General features: G+C 31.1%; 1 protein-coding gene across 2 annotated transcripts in view; it reads right to left on the bottom strand.

Moving 5' to 3' along the window:
* The window catches only part of LOC108913959 (inositol-trisphosphate 3-kinase homolog), a 122,949-nt gene that overhangs the window by 67,149 nt on the left and 34,639 nt on the right, over positions 1–21,161 (bottom strand). The window contains exon 3 of one of the 2 annotated variants that reach the window (XM_018719623.1): positions 7,635–7,703. The exons of the other annotated variant lie outside the window; for it this stretch is intronic. Within the exon in view, the coding sequence (XP_018575139.1) occupies positions 7,635–7,703 (69 nt within the window). The remainder of the gene's footprint in view (positions 1–7,634; positions 7,704–21,161) is intronic. 2 annotated transcript variants of the gene reach the window in all.

Here is a 21,161-nt window from a genome sequence, read left to right as displayed (position 1 = left end):
ACATGAATATTAAATATGCAATTTTGTATGGTACAGTTGTTGATATTTAAAGCGCTGATGGCTGTCTTTTTTTCAAAGTTTACAGTTCTGTCGTTGAATACGTTACTTGTAATAAGGTTCTCAGTTTCAGTGTTAACAATTGTACCATTATTAACAGAAAAGTCTTCGATTAAATTATTTTCAGGATCAATATTTACAGTTTCGCTTGATGTACTTGGTTCATTATACTCTAATGGGTTTAATATTTTCATCGCTATCTGTTTCTTATTGTTTACAGAATCTTCAATGTATCCTTCAGCGACGCTGGTAGATTTCCATCCACCATGTCGCTTTAGGGTTGTAATGTCTCCACCATTATCAACTAAGATAGTTGCCGAAGTTCTTCTAAGGCAATGCCCCGTATATTCATGTGGATTTAGCAACCTTAAAAATGATGCAACATCTTTTGGCACTTTTGAAATTTTATGTATGCCCATTACAACACGATGACAATGGCCATTTTGATATTTAATAAAAAATCTATCAAAAGTTATGTCTTTTGGCCGAAGAGTAGCATATTTTCTGTATAAATTTAAATAAAACTCTCCAAATATGGTAAATGAACGATGTTTTTTAGTTTTTGTATTGGGAATATTTACTAATATTATATTTCCCAAATCTTTTACATCATTAACTTTTACTTGAATGAGTTCATCGCATCTACAAGCTCCTGTGACTCCAAATATTAGTGCAACCTAAAAAATATAGAATTATTAATTTTGTAACAATAAAAAAAGTTGGAAAATGCAAGGAAATTCTAAAACATGACGTAATTTTAAGACATCTATATTTATGAGTTTTTACAACAGTCTTCCAATGAGCTATCTTTATTTCCGAAAATTGTTTATTATTCTCGTAATGGATACTATAAAATAACTTGAAGTTTACAAATTATAACAAAATTTTGTATTACAAATATAAAAAGGTTAAATATATATCTACCTATAATTTAAAAAGTACATACCTTGGTTGCTAAATATTTATCATCAGGTGCTTCATTCAGGAATTCGTCAAATTATTTTTTAGACAAAACTTTCGACTTTTTTGGTTTATAATTTTCACCTTGTCGTTTCAAAAATGTAATTAATTTTGAATATTTCTCAATATTTACATTGTGTTCTATGTTTAATTTAGATTTTACCACTGAATATTGCGCCCATAAAGTTGAACTTTTCAGTGTTCTGGATAATCTTGTAAAATATGCTATCATCACATTTTCTGAATAAATATGTGCATTATTTTCTTTTGCCCAATTTATGAATTTATCATAAGCATTTTCATAAATTTTTCTCGACTTTGTTGGTATAAGTGTTGCCACTGATGTATTTGCAATTTCCAGTAATTCTGGTGGTGTGCACTGCATTTCTTCAGACATTTTAAAAACGACCCGACGCGACATCAAATTTCAACTGACACTTAATGAAACGTCAAAGCTTCTTGAATCTTTAATTCGTTGCTAGGATACTTACCTACACATTGTTACATTTTTTTACTAGTTAAAAAATGAAAAATATTTGTACTAGTAAAACAATAGGCTGCTTCTAAAGGAGGTGTTGCACTATATAATATAAGTATTATTATACGCTTGAAGAAAAAGTAATTTTTTATCATTTTTGTCAATACAGGGGTGGTTTTTAGGGGTTGAAAGGGAAAAATTCTTTTATTAGCTATAAGGTAACTTTTATTTTAAATAATTGCACGAATTAATCATTCCAAATCTTTAATAAGTAATTTTTTATCATTATTTTTTGCATAGGGGTAGTTTTTAATGTTCGAGAACATGGAACATTATTTAATCTTTGTGCTTGAATAAGATTTTTATCAATAAAATGCTTAAAACTTAATTTTTTCAATTTTTTTCACTTTACTCCTAAAAAACAAAAAACGTCAATCGGGCTTATGTCACTTTTGAACTTGAGCCTAAGATAACCTTATTCTAAATTTTCATGCAAATTCATGCAGTTTCAAAGAATTCGGAGGTTACAGCTGATTTTCAGCTTCAATGACTGTACTAATCACATTTAATTGCATTAAAGAGACATGGGTGATGGAAATCTTCAAACGTTGTCGAAGGATATAGGGGAATCTTTTACAAATAAACTAGAGATAGTAGATAAAATATTTAGAGGGGGAAGAGACAAAATGAAATTTGCTAATAATAATAATATTGTCGAAAAAGAAATAATTAACACCATTAATGTTGCCGACTTTGCGAGGAAAGTTCAGTCCACGTTTAATAGTTGTATAAAAGTATAGAATAAAAAAACGGTAGAGGAAGTTAGAAAAGTTGCTTAGCATCGAACTGAAATACTAGAACACGGTATTTTGGGATCTGAAATTGGGTCGAAAAGTACACATTTCCGAACGATTTCAGGAAAACATTTTTATTATTTTTTAAAATATTCTATTAAAATTTTGCACATACTTTCACCTTCTGACGGAACATCGTTGTTGTAATTTTTATAGAACAAATCGTTGCTCAAACAGAGGAAAGAGGATTCGTAGTAGCCACTCAGTTTTTTCCCCATATTTATGATTTCAGGATGTTATGTTTTAAATTAGGCATTTCCTTCTTTCATTTTTTCTCTCTCGTAAAATTTTGATCTAGGATTTGATTTAAGAGAACTTATAACTCATCATTCGATAAAATAACAAAACAGATAAAATTTTTATTAAAAATTATTTTTTTACAAAATTTAAGTAGTAAGTAAATTACGGTTTTTATTTTTTTATCTGTGTTAGGTCAGCAAGTATAACAAAATATGACTATTACATTTTGTCGACATTTCGTCGGTTTTTTAGTACATCTTCAGAACTTTACGGTTAAAACATTTTTCGTTTTCATTAAACTACGTTATAAAATTAGTCAATTTTAACATTTTTCAAGGAACTACAAAATCTGTCAAGTTATGTACAATAATTATACCTACTTAAAATAATGCTAATAAAATTTTATCATACCAATAACGCAATAAAAATGTAATTAATAAAATTTAATCAAATAAATAAATTTGTTTAAATTACAAACTCACGTGCTAGGTTCCGTAAATAAAAAAATGTAATTGTGCATAAGTACATTCAGATATAAAACTACAATTTTAATTTTTTCTATTTTAAAGACAAAATTAGAGAGGATTTTCTTTTATAAATAATAGTACACAAATTGGGGGTTAAAAATAGTTAAAAATAGAATACAGAACTAGTATTTAATTTTGATATTCATTTTATTTATCAAATTGTAGGTAATAAGATATATTTAAGATACAGATATTTTGTTTGTTATTAATGCTATATTTAAATTCATTAATGTTAATCATCTCTTATAAAGACTTTTTTTATATTATTTTGTTTTCCAGCTGTTATACAGTTTCACCAAATTTGAAATTTATGTAAAAAAGATTCTGAGCTTGCTCTGCTTACTGTTGATTTAATAATGTAATTCGTGTGATACTTCTTGATCTGAAATACACTTTTTTAAATATCTACTTATTTTGCCAACATAAACCTCATTACAATTTGAACAAAGTGTTAAAGTGTAAAGTGATAAATAACATCAAATTCTCTAAAAGTTATATGAAATGTCCTTTATATAAGGAATTTTTAAATTTCTCTTCCAACGCCGTATTATTACTTCTTTGTTTAATTGGTTACCAAATTAAATTCTTGGTTTCAATCTATTCCTTAACTTACACAAAATATTACACTGAAACCATATTTGAGCTCTAAACCTACAGAGTAAATTTATGACTTTACTTACTTTCTTAAAACCTTATTGATAAACAAATTTGTGTCAAAAATCAAACCAAAAATAAGCTGCTTCTAACATCGTAACAATAAAAAATTAAACAATAAACTTGCTGTTCCAATTTCATCTTTAATTTTATATCTAAATGTAATTATGCACAACTAAATTTTTTTGAAACCCAACACATAGACGTAATGTAAACTTACAATTAGTTGTATATTTAAAACTTCCTGATAATTTGAATAAACCTAATGATATTAATAATCACTTTTTTACAGTATTTCGGCAGTCCATTTACACTAAATTTTATTCTAATAATGTTGGTTCTCTATTTACTTTTAACACAGTATCTGACAAAGGACCCCGCACTTTTCTTATGGGAATTGGGTTTCAGCCATTTTTTTTTTAAATTTCGCAGGTTGATAGTTCTTAACATGTAGATCAAAAGTCTCAATGGGCACAAAGCCCCAAATCCAGCCCTTCCCCCCCAAAAACTGCCTCCAAATAGCGGGGGATTTAACTGATTTCTGCATGTAAAACAATTTATTTTTTTAATAAACCCAACAACGACTCCAAACAACCACATTTTTGACTATCAAACTACCCCACTTGACCCCGCCCCCACGAATCACCATACGGATTTTCCAGATTACTGTATTTTATAGAAGCACGTATTTTTTGAAATACCAACAGTTTTGGTCTCACCGATATAATGGGTTTTGCGTATCGCTGATTACGTATCTGGAGTTAGTCGAATTTGCAACTCAGTTTTACGAAAGAGCATGAAAATTGTTATTAACAATTTAATTGTTTATATAACTGTAGAAAGTTTACTTGTTTATAAAAAAAAGTTTCAAATAAAATTGTTCATTTCAATGAAATCTAAAAAAACTATTCTTGTTTTTTTCGAAAAATCAATGTTTTAGTTTTAAAACGCCACCAAAGTACAGAGTATACGTATGATAGCTTATAGATATACACGTTTGTTAAGTTTAACAGTGCCTTACAGCTTGAATATTACTTTTTCGAAAAAAAAAACAACTTTTTTTTAGATTTTGTCAAAATAAATAACTTTTACTTGAAATATTTTTTCATAAAATGACAAACTTTCTACAGCTATATAAACAATTAAATTGTTAATAACAATTTTCCTAACCCGATTTCGTAAAATTGAATTGCAGATTCGAATTCAGCGTGAAAAAATATGTGCAAAAAATATACGTGCAAATATACGTGCAAAAAATACGTGCAACTATAAAATACAGTAATCTGGAAAATCCGTAGGCTGATTCGTTAGGGGCGGGTTCAAGTGGGGTAGTTTGATAGTCAAAAATGTGGTTGTTTGGGGTCGTTGTTGGGTTGATTAAAAAAAATAAATTGTTTTACATGCAGAAATCAGTTAAATCCCCCCGCTACTTGGAGGCAGTTTTTGGGGGGGAAGGGGTGGATTTGGGGCTTTGTGCCCATTGAGACTTTTCATCTACATGTTAAGAACTATCAACCTGTGAATTTTCAAAAAAATTGGCCGAAACCCACTTCCCATTAGAAAAGTGCGGGATCCTTTACAAATTTGTATTAGAAATTATTATTATTATTATTTCGTAGTTACTTTAAAAATATGTTATATTTTATTTTACCTATATGACAATTAAGGGGGTCCTCTAGTTTCTCGGTTGTTTTTTTACGGCTTTTTCAAAAATTTTTTACGGGCAAACCATCGAAATAATAAATCTCATTGCTTTTACATAATCTTTATTAACATTTAAATGAGCTTTACAAATTTTTTGAAGACAAAATATATAATAGAATCAAAGTTATAGTGGCCGACAGGAAGACATCAAGTGAAGGAGATGCTTGACGGTGACCAAGATTGCGGCTGTTTCGCTTATTTGAAATCAAAAAACCAAACGGCATTTTAATCTTCATATTTAAGACTAGCGATTGAACTAGAATGAATTCTAAATTACAAAAATTAATTTTTTTATACACTTTTGAAAATTAAATTCTATTTTTTACTCATTTTTTCTTAAGTTTCTCGCTCGTAGAAAAAAAAACTATCGACGCAATCATGATAATCCTAGTTCAATCGTTGGCTTATAACATATTACAGATGTTGTATAAATTTGAACACGATCGGTGCAGTAGTTTCTGAAATATCGTGGTCACCGTTTTGAAAAATAGTGTTTCGAGAAAAACGCGTTTCAAAGTTCGCGCATGTGATTTATAATAAAAATTTCATCTCACAGTCAATCTGCTATGCCTGGACCATACAGTAGGCCTTCCTCTTCTTCTTGGAAGTCACTCAGAGCTGCTCCGTCTTCCCTTTTCGCGATTCAGTTAGCTTTAGGGATATCAATATAATGGTCGGCGCCGCTCGGCTTTGCGGAGCAGCGTTGCACGCGCTCCGTATACCTGCTCCATTCGAGGGCCGTAACTTGTTAACCACTTGGAATATCGAAAAATCCTTTGGCACACATTTTCTACACATGTTGTAGATGTGATTTATGAAAAAAAAAAAAAAAATCGATTTTTTCGACCCGAGAAACTAGAGGACCCCCTTAAATTGTAGCATCCTGAAGATGTAATAAAATGAACGAAACATCGACAAGGTATAATAGTCATATTTTGTTATACTTCCTGACCTAATCAGATTAAAAAATTAAATTTGTAGCAGACAAGTGGTAAACTAAAAATTTCATATACATACAGGGTGTTTCAGTTCGAGTGAATCAAAATTCCTGCGCCACTGACCTACAAAAATTTGTAAATTTTAAAGTAAATTATGCACATATGCAAGTGTTAACACCACGCCAAATTTGAATCAATTTGTTATAAACATACCAAAGATTTCGTAAATAATATGATTTTAACAACCGACCAATACGGTCCTGTACAGTGAAAACCGTGAGACTTAGACCCTTGCTTTATAACGCAATTCTTAATTATTTATTGAGTTCTATTTGTGGTTAAAGTTTGATTCACTCAAACTGAAACACTCTGTATTTAAAATCATATGAAAATTACTAATAACTATCTTTAGTTCTCTGGAAGTGTAAATGGAAAGAAACATTTATGTTACGTATTAGGATATTATCTATACAGGGTGTCCGGAACTGAATCTGTCATAGTTCATGAATAGCTTAATTGGAAGAAAATAAACAGATTTAGATCAAGTTACCATAGTAAATTTTACTTCCATAGTAATGAGCCTTCAAAAAAATTGTTTCGGTCACTAAATATATTTCATCGAAATTTGACTTTGTGTGTTTTTGAGGTGGCTAAATATGAATGAAACTTTTTTTTTTACTTAAAACAAAGATGTTGCTAAAAATACCTAAACTGTCTTCTGTTCAAATTGGTCTAAAATCATAAAAAAATGTACAACTATAACACTGTGGGAAATAACTACTCTGCGGACTACAGCCCATTCAGTATTAAGTTAACCCGCAAGGTACTCTAGAATTGTCAACTGATGACTCCTTTCTTAAAGTATAAAATAGTATTTAAAAAATATCTGCGTTTTCTCAAAATCTTTACCAAAATATGACAAAACAAAAAACTGTACAACGTGACAATGTTTTACGTAAAACATAATCTCATATTGATATGTGGGTATTCTAAAATCTACAGCATGTCAATTTTCATTGAAATATATTTAAAAGAGACCTACTGAGTTATTTTCAAAAAAATAAAAAAGAACCTTAGTCAAAAATTGTATAAAGAAAAATTGTATTAAGATAACTAGACCCAACTTAGTTTATTTTCATCTAAGGAAGCTCCCCTTGAAGTAAGACCCACTCGTTTCAAGGCATCATTATATTTACAATCATGCATCGTTAGTTACTATTACCTTTTTCTTCTCTAAGTTTTCCTTTCCTTTAAGATCGCTTTTAGGACATTTCTTATCTCCAAACAGAAGCTGTAACAATTGTATAGAAATAATTATTTACAGTGAAACATCTATTTTATTAATAAAAATAATATGAAGAATTTTCATCGTGTGTGTGTAAATATGTATGTAATACAAGTAGGTACATGAAATAAATATAACTTATCTGAATTGAAATTAATATATTAATGCGTGTCCCAAAATTCACCCAAGATTTGAATTTTGCGCCATTTGTGCCGTAAAGTGTGCCAATGAAAAAAGAAGGCAACGTAATAGCTGACAGTTCAGCGTTATTAAAAAAGGAGTGCTACGCGAAAGAACAACGGGTCTTCATTGCTGAAAAATATTTTAAAAATAATTTGCAATTTGCGTATAAAATATGGTTGGAATAGTGATTTAACTTCATCAACTGTGAAGAAATTACATAATTGAAAATTTCAGGAAGACTGGACCAATTAGTGATCTTAAACACTCTGGCCGTCCTTCAACAAGTTGTTCAACACAAAACATCGAAGCACTTTGTGAGTGTTGCTGAGACTCCAGGAACGTCAATTCCGTAGGTACCGTGGTCAGGAATTGAACATTTCTAAAAGCTCTCTACAGAGTATTGTTACGAAAGATTTGCATCTTAACATTTACAAAGTTCAATTGACTCAAGAAGTGAAGCCTACTGACTACGTAGAGCGAGGAGAGTTCGTTGAATGGATTATGGAATAAGTGGAAGCTGATTTTTCGAACATAATCATCTTCACGATGAGGTTTATTTTGATGGTTTAATGGCGTTAATCTAGAAAATTATCGCATTTGGAATTCAGAAAATCCACAAGTGATTGTTAAGAAACAAATGCATGCACAACGTATCGGACTATACTTCTTTGAAATTGCGGCTGGTAACAGTTAATTGTCCTCGTTTTCTCGTCATGATAATCCACTGTTCTGTGCCCAAATTGCAAGATATGGTTATAAACGCCATGTGGTTTCAACAAGACGGTGCCATATGCCATACAGCCCCAGAAACAATTCAATTACTGTATGAGTCATTTCCTGGACGTGTAAACCGATTTGGTGATCAGAATTTGCCGGTCTAATTGTGCGATTTAACGTCGCTGGCATTTTTTCTTCGGGTTTTTTTTAAGTCTACGATTTATGCCAATAAGCCCACGCATTGAAGGAAGAAATTGAGCGATGTATCAACGAAATTCAGCCGCATTTATTCAAATCGGTCATGGAAAATTTCGACAAAACAATGCGTAGCTATGTGTCAGCAAAGCCGTGGAGGCCATTTACCCGATATACTATTCCGTACATAACCCTATACTGTATACTTTATGAATCAATATAAAAATTATAATTTTTAATTAAAAACCTATGTTTTCTATCAAAAATTATTTCTTGTGTAAATTTTGAGACACTTTATATTTGTTGAAACATGTGTACATGTTATTGTACATATATCACTTTTTCAAGGACTTACGTAATATAGTTGGAATTCGGTGATACCTCTATAATTTTCTACCAATAAAGTATTGTTGTTTTTTAATATACAGTATGTCCGCGGATTGAGTAGATATACAAGAGGACAAATGGACCCAAAAGTGAAAGATACGAAAAAAAAGACATTCTTGACAAAAGTTTTTGGTCGTTTAGAAAATATGAATCACCATGACAAACTTCAAATTTGTTATACAGGGTGGATCAAAAACACAAAAATGTTATGTTGCGTAAAAGTAAACATACCTTATTTTGCAAGATAAGAAAAAAGGCATTCTTGATCAAGTTTTTGCTTGAAAAATCAATAAGAGTTACGTTATCAAAAATTTAATTTTTTATATAGGGAATAAAGTACAAAACTAAAATACGTCTTAATCAAGTATAATTTTTAAATAATACGAACATAATTACATCAATTAAGCTAAAAAAAGTAAACAAAGCAATATGATGAATACCTATATCAAATTTCATAAACGCCACCCCATATTGAACACTTTTTTCTAATTGCTGATTTCTTCCTGGGATACTGAATGGACAGCCTGGGTAATTCTGCCTTTTAGCATTTCAATATTAAGTATTTGGTATTGGAGTAGCATAAACAATTTGTTTTAAATGGGCCCACATAAGCATATCGGCCATGGTCAGGGCCACAAAATTGGACCATTTCTACCATCCATCTTGGACCAAATCTATGGTTAAGCCAGTCTGTTACCTCACGAGTACAATGTGCTGGACAATCATCCTGTTGAAAATACATTTTTTGGCGGAAATTTAATGATAAATTTTCAGAGTTCATCGCTAAAGTTATTTCTAGTTATTCTGATTAGAGGTATGCTAGAGAATACTTAGTTAAATTTTTGATAACGTGACTCTTATTCACTTTTCAAGCAAAAACTTTTATCAAGAATAACATTTTTTCGTATCTTGCAAAATAAGGTATGTTTATTCTTACTCAAAATAACATTTTTGTGTTTTTGACCCACCCTGTACAACAAAATTGGAGTTTGTCCTAGTGATTTATATTTTCTAAACAAGCAAAAACTTTTATTAAGAATGCTTTTTTTCGTATCTTTCACTTTTTGGTCCATTTGTCCTCTTGTAAACTCAATCCGCAGACATATTGTAGATGAAACAACACCAATCTTTAATTTATAATTTATAAGGAAATCGACCACATTCAAGAGATAAATGATATGAGTCAGCGGTGGGGCAATTTGATTACATATACAGAGTGGTAAAGTCCCCATGGTTCATCGGCCGTTACGTGAGAGCGATAAAGTAAGTCATAGAAATCTGTGTGATAGAGAAAGATGGCTATAATGAAGGCGTCTAATAGTCACCCATCGCCCATTTCGCCCTTCCACAAATTGGAAGTGGATCTTATTTGTGGAAGGGCGAAACGGGCGGTGACTATAGCCATCCTTCTCTATCGCATGGATTTCTAAGACTTACTTTATCGCTCTCACGTAACGGCCGATGAACCATGGGGACTTTACGGCCCTGTATATGTAATCAGATTGCCCCACCGCTGACTCATATCATTTATCTCTTGAATGTGGTCGATTTCCTTATAAATTATAAATTAGATTGGTGTTGTTTCATCTACAATATGTCCGCGGACTGAGTTTACAAGAGGACAAATGGACCAAAAAGTGAAAGATACGAAAAAAGGCATTCTTAATAAAAAAAATTCGTTGCTACGTTCATAGATTGTTAAATATACCAATGTCAAATTTAAATTTCAATAAGGAAGTGCAGATATTGCAACAATTATGTATTAATAATGATTTTTCTCCTGATATTGTACAGAGAACTATTAATAGAATTTTGTTTCAGAAAAATAGAAATTTAGCTTTTCATTCACAAAATGTTAACATTGATAATAATTACAATTTTAGATCTTTATCTTATTTAGGTAGTATTTCGGATAATATTTCAAAAATTTTAACTAAAAGTATTCCTAATCTCAAAATTTCCTTTAAAGTAAATAAGTCAATTCGTTCAAAATTTTCTAAAGTTAAAGATTCACAGGATAAATTGTCAAATAGCGGTATATATTTGTTATCTTGTAATGATTGTCCCGTCACCTATGTTGGTAGAACCATTAGATCATTAAATATTCGTATTAATGAACATTTAAAAAGACCTGAAAAGTCAGCTTTTGGGCATCATATTAATTTTACTAACCATTCATTTTCACCTTTAAACAATAGCAAAATTCTTCATAATATTCATAATAATTTTGATTTTCATAAAATTAATTTATTGGAAGACTTAGAAATTCTAAGAGAAATTAAAAGGAACCCTAATAACTGTGTTAATACTCAAGTCAATTTAAATTGTAATTTTAAACCTTTATTCAAGTATCTTTGAGAATCTCATTAATTCACATCTGATATTTTGTTATTAGTATATTGGTAGTTTTACTTTAAATTTTTTTTGTTTTCACTTAGTTGGTAATCCGTACAATTGTAGAATGTCAATTTTCAATTTCATTTAACATTTAACCTCACTTTATTTCACTCCAAGTGTTCGACATTGTTAGTCAATTTCTGTTTCTTTCTCTTGTTATTTACCAGTAACTGATGTTATATTTAATGTTGTATATTGTTATGTCGAACTTATTAAGATTTTCAACGTTTCCTAAATATTTTTTGGTATCTAAAATTTAACGTAAATAAAAAATTTTTTGCTTTATATAATGTCATTTCAACCTCTTGTTGATATTTTTGGAATAGCTCCGATGATGACTATGTAGTCGAAAGCGCTCAGCTAAGATTTTAATAAAAATTTTATACACACTTTAACATACAAATTTATTTGGCTTTTCTTTAAATCACCGAAGCGTGTACTCAAGATACAGTCGTTATTTTTTAAAATTCTTAATAAAAGTTTTTGCTTGTTTAGAAAATACAAATCACTACGACAAACTCCAATTTTGTTGTATAAAACAAAAAAATGTTATTTTGAATAAGAGTAAACATACCTTATTTTGCAAGATACGAAAAAATGTCATTCTTGATAAATGTTTTTGCTTGAAAAGTGAATAAGAGTCACGTTATCCGACCCTGTATGTTTTTCACCATCTTGGTAGAAAACAGAATCTGTACATTTCGCAGTAAAGAGAAATGCTTCCCCAAATGATTTTGAATGGAACTTAATAATACATAAGTATATGTAAATGTCAATAGTAATATTATTAATTAAACAACAGATTGTTCGTTCATTTTACCCATTTTGTGTTTGTTAATTTCTAAAACCAACATTTTTGTTTTTGTTGTTTTATTGTTTATTACGGTAAAAGTTCTTCCGAGTATTATGCATTTTTGATTTGTATTGTTTTTTTTTATTAATGTAATTAGTAAGTTTATCACGAATAATCCAGCTTCATTCACTGGAGGGGGCAATAGAGCTTACTACGGGTGAACAGTACACATCTAAAACATACAACAAAATATTATGAAATTTACAAAGTAAGAAACTCTGATGCTCTGTGGTTTTTGTTTTTAACAGAGTTAGCAACACTGCATTCAGCCAAGGTGTTGAGAGCAGAAGGCGCGCTCATTTGTCTCAGTCAGTTGAGAACTGTTGTTGTATTGACGTGTTGAAAAAATGACTGCCGCTATTCCGAATTCCTTCAGCTGCGAGGTGAGGAGCGTAATCCGGTTTCTTCCTGCTAACGGAAAGGCGCCGTTTCAGATTTTTAATGAAATCAAAACTGTTTATGATGAATCGCACTAATGTGGCGTCGTGGGTATAGAGCTGGCGGAACGAATGAACAAAGGAAAAAAATTACAGCAACTGTGTTTTGTAAAAGGATTCTCCTCATTGACTTTTTGCTCTAGGGGGAAACAGTTAATGGAGGGCGATACAGAACAAAATAACGAAGAGATAGTGCTTGTTGCATGACAATGCACGTCCCCACTCAGCCAACTCCATAAAGCAACTCTTGAGTTTATTCGGTTGGAACATCATCAACCACCCTGCTAACAGCCCTGGCCTGGTACCTTCTGATTTTCACATTTTCTCTTAACTGAATACGTAATTTTCTCATAAATATATTGCCGTTTCGATTTTTTAAAAATTAAGCACTCTTACTTTAACGTCACGACAGATTCATATAGAGACTGGAAAGAACATTGCTCTTAAATTTCTACTTGCAACTTTAACTCTCTATAAACACATGTCCGTTTAGCTGTTTACTAGATATTGGGGGTGTAACTTAATGATGTACAAGGCACGTAGCTCCCACAGTAATTGTTCTCCATAGTATGTTAGTAGAACAGCTGTGCCGATTCTGCTCCATAATTCAAAATGGCAACTGGAGCAGGATCGGCATAGCTTTCAACCGGCTACGTCACAGAGGCTGAAGTTTACGCGGTAACATTATAGTACGATCGTATTCGATGCAAAGTAATAAATCATTGCCTGTCAAGGAAATCAGTGCAACACATTTTATAGGGGGTTTTGGAAATTGAATAATTTCTTTATGCATTATGGATTAACAGTTATATATTTATGAAGGACAAAATGAAAAACAAAGGCATCTCCTTCGCACATTGGGCGACAGGGCAACAATACATTTATTACTCCCTTCATTATCCCTCATATGACTTGTGTCTTGTGTTTTTTGCGGCGGCGCGCGTGCCGGCCTGGCGTGGTCAGTTTCGTTTTGGTTGTATTGGTGCTGCGTGTTTCTCGCTCGCGATATTTGTGAGGTTATAACTGTTATAAGTGCAATTATATTTCTTTCGGGCTATATGTGTGTTTCGCGCTATTATTTGAGAATTTGTGAGTGAAATCATATTTCTTGTGCTCCGTAACAAAAGTGTTTTTAGTGTTTTATTTGTGTGCTGTGTGTGTGTTTCGGGCTGTTGTTTGTGAATCGTGAATGCTATTATATTTTCTGTGCTAGTGAAGTGAAGTTTTTTGTATTATTATTGCTCTGTTGTCGTTATATGGATAAATGGAAAAAAATCTATATTAGTTACAGAGAAAAAACGATAATATTAAATGTCTATAACCCTTTAGAAAAGGATCATCCCATGAAACTGAAGACTGGTTTGGTGGAAATGTGTTCTAGATATATTGGAGTAAGCGAATTATCTGTTTTCAAAATTTTATGAGAGAAGAAAATTGAAGGAGACGTTAAGAAACTTAAAAAAGGGGGTGGAAAGAAGAAATTAATATTAAATGAAGATGAGAAAACTGCAGTTCGGCGTACAGTACATAAATAATTATAGAATTTATATTTTGTTTATAATTTGTTAATATTTCTTGTTTGATAGAAAAATAACTTATTTTGTTGAGATTGGTAGAGAATTGTTGTTAGTGTTTTCATTTGATAGAATCATATCATAGGATTTATATTTTGTTTTCATTCTGTAAATATTTATAGTATATCTGTTATACAAGGTTTTTGCTTTGAAACTTCGTTCTCCTTATAAAAAAAAGAATCGTAATGGGGTGCGATGAAGAGATCAGTTCACGTCTGGAACCCTGTTCCTACAAAAATCCCTTTATTCTCATAAACTATTTGTTTTAAATGTAATTTATTATAAATCCAATTCGTTATTTAAATTCCACATATGTACTACATTTCACCTCTGTACGCGCCACTGTTTATTGTTCCCTGCTCTACGATCAAGCTCGCCAGGTTAGTATTTGACGTATAACCGACCACTTCTACAGCTAGTACCAGAACACAGTGCGTATGCGGCGGTATTTCAGATTTTACATTCAATTTCATTTTAAATTTGAAATGGTTCATCTTACGCCTCCTAAAAATGATGACACGATTTTCCTTTGATAAAAGACCGACAATTTTTAGCTCTACTTTGCATCGTATACGATCGTACTATAGCTATACCGTTTCTGCTCCACATGTTAATTAAATGGTGTTTTGGTGGAGAAACCACGGTAGAAATCATGGTATGACAGATCATTGACCTGGGGTGGCCACGTGGCGCCTAGACAGTATCGGCATAGATAGCATTGCCGAAAAGCAGTGTCGGATATAAATGGAAAAGGAAGGAGGTCATAAACACATTTGAAAATTTCTTTGACGTATCGTATAAAACATATTTATTTAATTCACGTTTTTTCTTCATATTTCACATAAAAAATTAGAGTTTGCAAGGTCTGTGTAACAACAGCAGCATTTTAGTAGAACTTCTGTTCTTAACAAGTTTTCTGTTAAAAAATGTGAATATTTATTTTACTGCTATTTATTGAGCAAAACAGCAACTATTAATTACATATTCCACTCAGTAAACTTCTGATAAAATATACAGGGTGATTCAAAAAACCGTTGACAGACTTCTAGGATAGATAATACATAAAAAATTAAGACGAAAAGTTTTAATAAACATAGGGTCGCAAATGCCTCCTTAACGAAATACAGGGCGTCAAAGTTTCTGTAAAATTAAACATTGTCTGCAATAATTCCAAAATGCCTGAACATTTCTATTTCAAATTTGCTATGCGTAGTTAGCACCTTAAGACCAATGTTTGATGTACTGCTCAAAATTGTATGAGCAGCAGTGTCGTAGAGACGGCGTCAACGTGACACTTTTTTAAAAATATTTTCTACACCACTGCTAATTTTGTCAAAAGGGAATTATTATCGTGTAAAGTGTTCAATTGTCTATCGAATTGGTCTCTTGCAAAATTTGGATTAAAGCAACCATTTTTAAGAGAAACACCTTTGTAGAAAATTTGTGAATTCAATTTTATTTTCATTCATTTTAGTTTCGCATAGTAGGCTTGTGCTATTCAAAATACAATTAAACATCGCCTGTCACTAATGTCAATGTATACAAGTGAGTTAAGTAAACTAGATTATAAGCTTCTTTTTGTCATTTTTACGCTTTAATTTTACAGAAACTTTGACGCCCTGTATCTCGTTAAGGAGGCATTTGCGACCCTATGTTTATTAAGACTTTTGGTCTTAATTTTTCATGTATGACTTACCCTAGAAGTCTGTCAGCGGTTTTTTTAATCACCCTGTATATACAGGCTGTTACAAATTCGCTACTCATTACAGGAATCTCGGAAATGGTAAGAGCTAGCTACAAAGTAGGCAAAGGGAGCAAAGTTGCGTAATCAGGGAACCAACATTATGCCTCTAAAAAATCAAGGCTAACATGATTAGTTTTCGAAATATTTGAAAAAACCGAAATTTTGGAAATCCGTTTTTGTTTCGTTTCAGCCTTGTTTGGGGTGATATTGAAAAAAGAACAACACTTTCTCATGGCCACTTTTTGCCGTCTATCGAATGGCATAATCAATTTTTGTATGTAACGTTTTGTCTCTCCAGGACCATCATCAACTTCAATTTTTTAAATACGACCCTAGAAATTTTATTACATTTTTTGCAAGCCTTCATGACCCCCAATACTGTACTGCCTCAGCCCGAGCCAGATTCAGACGTTTTGTCTCGAAAAATTCATCTTCAGTGTATTCGTTCCAAATTTATCTAAGTTTTTTACTTAGATTTCTTTGTTTATTGAATTATCGTATACTGTAAGTGCCGTTAGACCCTGTGAAATTCATCTAGTTATTTAAACTATTACCACTACACGTTACAATAAAACATTTATTATTATTAACTATTACCATCACTTGGTCATACATAACTTAATAAGTTGTTGCGTCAAAATTAAAACATTACAATTTTAATTTTATTATGACAAATTAATTCTTAAAAATGCAATCAAAACGCCAACTTCTTCTTTAAAAAATTTCAGTAAATGTTCAAAAACATTTTCGTTTTGGCAAAGGTTGAATATGAAGATCAGCGTAATATTTTGGGAATTTATTATATCTGTAACTGCAACTGTGAAAGAGCATGTCAGGTGTATTTGTATGAATATCCTAAAAAAAAATAGATGGGAATTTGTTTGAATTTTGAGCACTCGAGAAGCCTAGAAATAACTATGGACACAGGAATGAAACTCTAATGATATTATTTTAAGCCTGTATAGTCATGTTTCTGTTCTCATAAAAAAATATAATTCACACTTAATTTTAAAGTTTTGGTTGCAACTGAGGGAATAAAAGAAACCAACTGTAAATATGAGCAATCCAAACTGTTAGATATTAAATAACATTAATTAAAAGAGTTATGTGATGCTGACAATTTTGACAATATGTATCGTGATTTGAAAAGTAAATATGAAATAACAACGTTTTTTATGTTAAATAATACGTCTTGTATAAATTTTGCAAATTGTTTATTGGGAACCATAATACTAATATAAATCAATTATACATTATGTAGATATTACATTAAAAATGCCATTGCATAAAAATGAGTTTGATGTAATTAGTAGGTATTAATACTCACTGTCAAAACAAAACAACTAAATATGCATTGACAAACATTTTAATTTTAATTTTAACACTGTAATTATTATGAAACTGCGTATACTTTGTAAATATACATATACACTTCAATTTTATTTAAAAATGTATAATATAAGAAGCAGTCATAATGCAGATATAAAAATTTAATTCACATTTATTTATTGTTAATACTAACCACTCCTCTGTCAAGTTGTAATTATACTAATTATAATTAACCCAATACATTGGTTAACTAATCGGGGGATTAGGTTGTATGTAAATGTACATACACAGAGTGTCCCAGAAAACAGTGATCAATAGCAATACTATAAAATTAAATTTCCAACGTACAGATCTGTGTCAAACAATTCATATATTTTTACATATCTGAATTCATCATTAAAATTCTACAAAAGGTGGATAAATAGTTTTACATTTGGTAGAGGCGTGTCTTAAACTTTTCGGTAAATATGGTCTGTTAATATTTGTAATACTTTTCAAATGCTATTGAAAATATAAATCTGTTATAGGTACGTGTGTTCATATAAATTTATTTTTAAGTCTTTTGATTACTTATTTTCTCCTTTATTTTGTGTTAATCATATTCAACGATCCCTAAATTATTAATTCGATTATCGACTCATAAAAGTTATTTAATTTTAACAGTTTCTTACAAAATTTAAGGATTTTTCTAAATAAAGTGGCAATCAAGTGTAAAACTATTTATACCAATATATGCAAAAATTTATAACGAATTGTATAATAGTTCTTTTCCCTTCAAATTTTGTTTGAATTTTTTTCCTAACTGAATAACAGAACTATTCTTTGTTACACTAATTGCACTTATTACAAATCTAAGGTCTTAATAATAGCAAACGCTCTCTATCATTTCCATCATCTGCATGTAATCGACCGGCCATTCTATTATATAAATTTTGACACATACGAATCCTAACAACTACATTTACTAATACAAGTATCACAACTATTGCACACAGGAAGCCCAGAAGAGTTTGTAACTTCCGAACATTTTGCAATACTTTATTAGTTGTAGACAGCACTTCATCATTTTGAATAAACACCTTTTTAAAATAATCTGTTGTATTCTTATTTTCTGGAGCACTAATAGTACTGAGAGAAATGTTACTTGCAGTAGACGTTGGAGATTCTGTTGTGGGACGTATGTAGCCTTCAGAAGTACTGCAATTTCCATCCAGAACAGTGATTTTGGAATCTGCCAGTTGACGTTTAATAATTTCTAAGTCGTAACAGTACCAGTCATTTAGACTAATGTCAATTTTCTTTAAGTTTGGCAAACTCCTTTTCAAATTGATGACATTTAAGGAATTTAAGAAATTTCGACTAACGTTCAAGTTCTGTAAATTAACGAGAACGAAATTGTCATCAAATTTCTTCAAATTTCCCCATTTTTCTGGTTCGATATAGCTCAACTTATTATTATTTAAAAACAATTCCTTCAACGAACGTAGAGAATTAAATGAACCTATTGGAATAATACTTATTCTATTGAAGCTTAGATCCAATACCTCTAAAGAAGTCAAATTGAAAAAATCAAACGCATTAAGAGTAATTATACTATTTTTGGATAAATTCAAAGTTTTCAATTTGTTCAGTGAATTAAAAATCATTCCATTTTGGGAAATACGTCGGAGAGCGTTTCCACTTAGATCTAGCATCCGCAAATTGTATAAACCACTAAATACTTCTTTAGTTAAGCTGGAAATGTTATTACTTCTGAGTTCAAGATAATGGAGACAAAATAAGCTAGTAAATGCACCACTATCAATTGTTCTTATGCCTTTGTTGTTCAAGCTAATTTTTATAATACCTTCCGATCCAAAACTGATAAATGAATTCCTTGCTAATCTATCTATACTTTTGAAGTTAAAGTCAACAATATTCCCCTTAAATGTTTGGTCATCTGGATCAAAGCTGTAAGTACTTGCTTGGAATTCTGATAAAGATAAGAATGTTAATGTCGTATTGCGATTATCCATTTTGCATACTTTGGTTGCGTCCGCTGCAAGAAAAGACAGCAGTATCGAGAAATAAAACAGCTTTTGGACTTTTTTAGTTGCTCCCGACATCTGTAAATAATTTAACAATTATTTTAAATGCTTATAACTACATTATGATTTGGCAAAAAAAGTTATGATTAATCTACAGAATATTAATATATTTACTTCATTTTTAATATCGTTTGTTTATGAAAATACACAGATAAAAAATGTCTTGAACAAGAACGCATTTAGTTACATACACTATGTATTTACGTATACACCATAATTTAAAATCAAATAAATTCTCTTCTGTGAAGATAACACTAATTTAAGAAGCTTCCTCGGATTTTCCGAAACGACTTCTCGCATAACTGCTTAGAAAAATATGCTCGGATTTTCATCGATATCGAAGAATAAGAAAAAGGAAGCAAAAAGAAAGAAAAAAATAATTCTAACAACGGCTTGATATTAACCATTCATATTCGAAACTCATTATTTTCTTGACCAATGTCGTTTCATATTTCTCTGAGTTTCTCACAATCAGTGTTATCAAAGAGGATAGATAGGAGAGGTGGTTTCTAAACTGGACACCATATTGTCACTATTTTCAATTGTTAAAACTGGTGCATTTTAATTTAACTGTGTACTTCAGTTAATAACATAAGAAAATTATGTGAATGAAAAAGTAAATAAATATGCATTCGCTATTTTGGTCATACAGGACGAATTTCATAAAAAGAACTGCTTTTTCTTGCGCCCTGTATTACTGACGCATAAACCGATAATTAAAAAATTATTGTCAAAATCAGATTAACCGTACGCGAAGAGAAAATCACGCATTAATTTTGATGCGTAGTGCATATTCTTGCTTCAACATATTATCTGTGTAGGTACTACTTAATATGTTGGAAAAGAAAATATACGTTTGTATAATAAAATTAATGAAACGAAATTATGTTTATAGGAATTAAAAGTAATATACTTTTTAATTGACTACAAAAATGTTTACAAATTACTTAGTAGTTTAACATTATGTACTACAAAATGAACGATTACTAAATTTAATGACACCATGTTGACAATTTGCTTATGGCTTAGTACATAATTATATTTTTACAACAAAACAAACATATTTCTTTGTCTTTCCCTGTCATTCGTTTGTAAAATTTGTAAGCTAGTAGACCAGGCAAGTTAGACAATAAATCAGAAATTTTTTTCTGATGAACCGATCGAGTTGCGGTTTTCGGCATTGTCTTCGGAAAAATATCAGGAAGAAAGTCTATCTATTACAGTTTGGGGCTGGATCGAAACTGCATTGCGGGTGCATAAACTGCATCTTGGAGTGCATCAATTTTTTCGAATTTTCTAAAAATGGTAAAAATTGACTAAAAGTTGTAGAAATTTGTGTGCACGGGTTTTCGGGGTCGAAAATTCCGAATCTGAATCTGAAAAATATGTCCGACGGCCCTGGGCCTCCCAGGGGATCAAGGGGGGGGCCTTCTGTAAAAAATCTAATAGCTGAGTAATTGCCTTCTAAATTTCCATTCGGGGGTTTTTGGGGTCTGGGATTCCGATTCTGACAATGAAAAGTATGTCTGACGCCCCTGGGGCCCCCCAGGGGGGGCTTCTG

Source organism: Anoplophora glabripennis, unplaced genomic scaffold (genome assembly GCF_000390285.2).
Source record: "Anoplophora glabripennis isolate ALB-LARVAE unplaced genomic scaffold, Agla_2.0 scaffold934, whole genome shotgun sequence".
Lineage (NCBI taxonomy): Eukaryota > Metazoa > Arthropoda > Insecta > Coleoptera > Cerambycidae > Anoplophora > Anoplophora glabripennis.
This window is presented reverse-complemented; position numbering and strand designations above follow the sequence as displayed.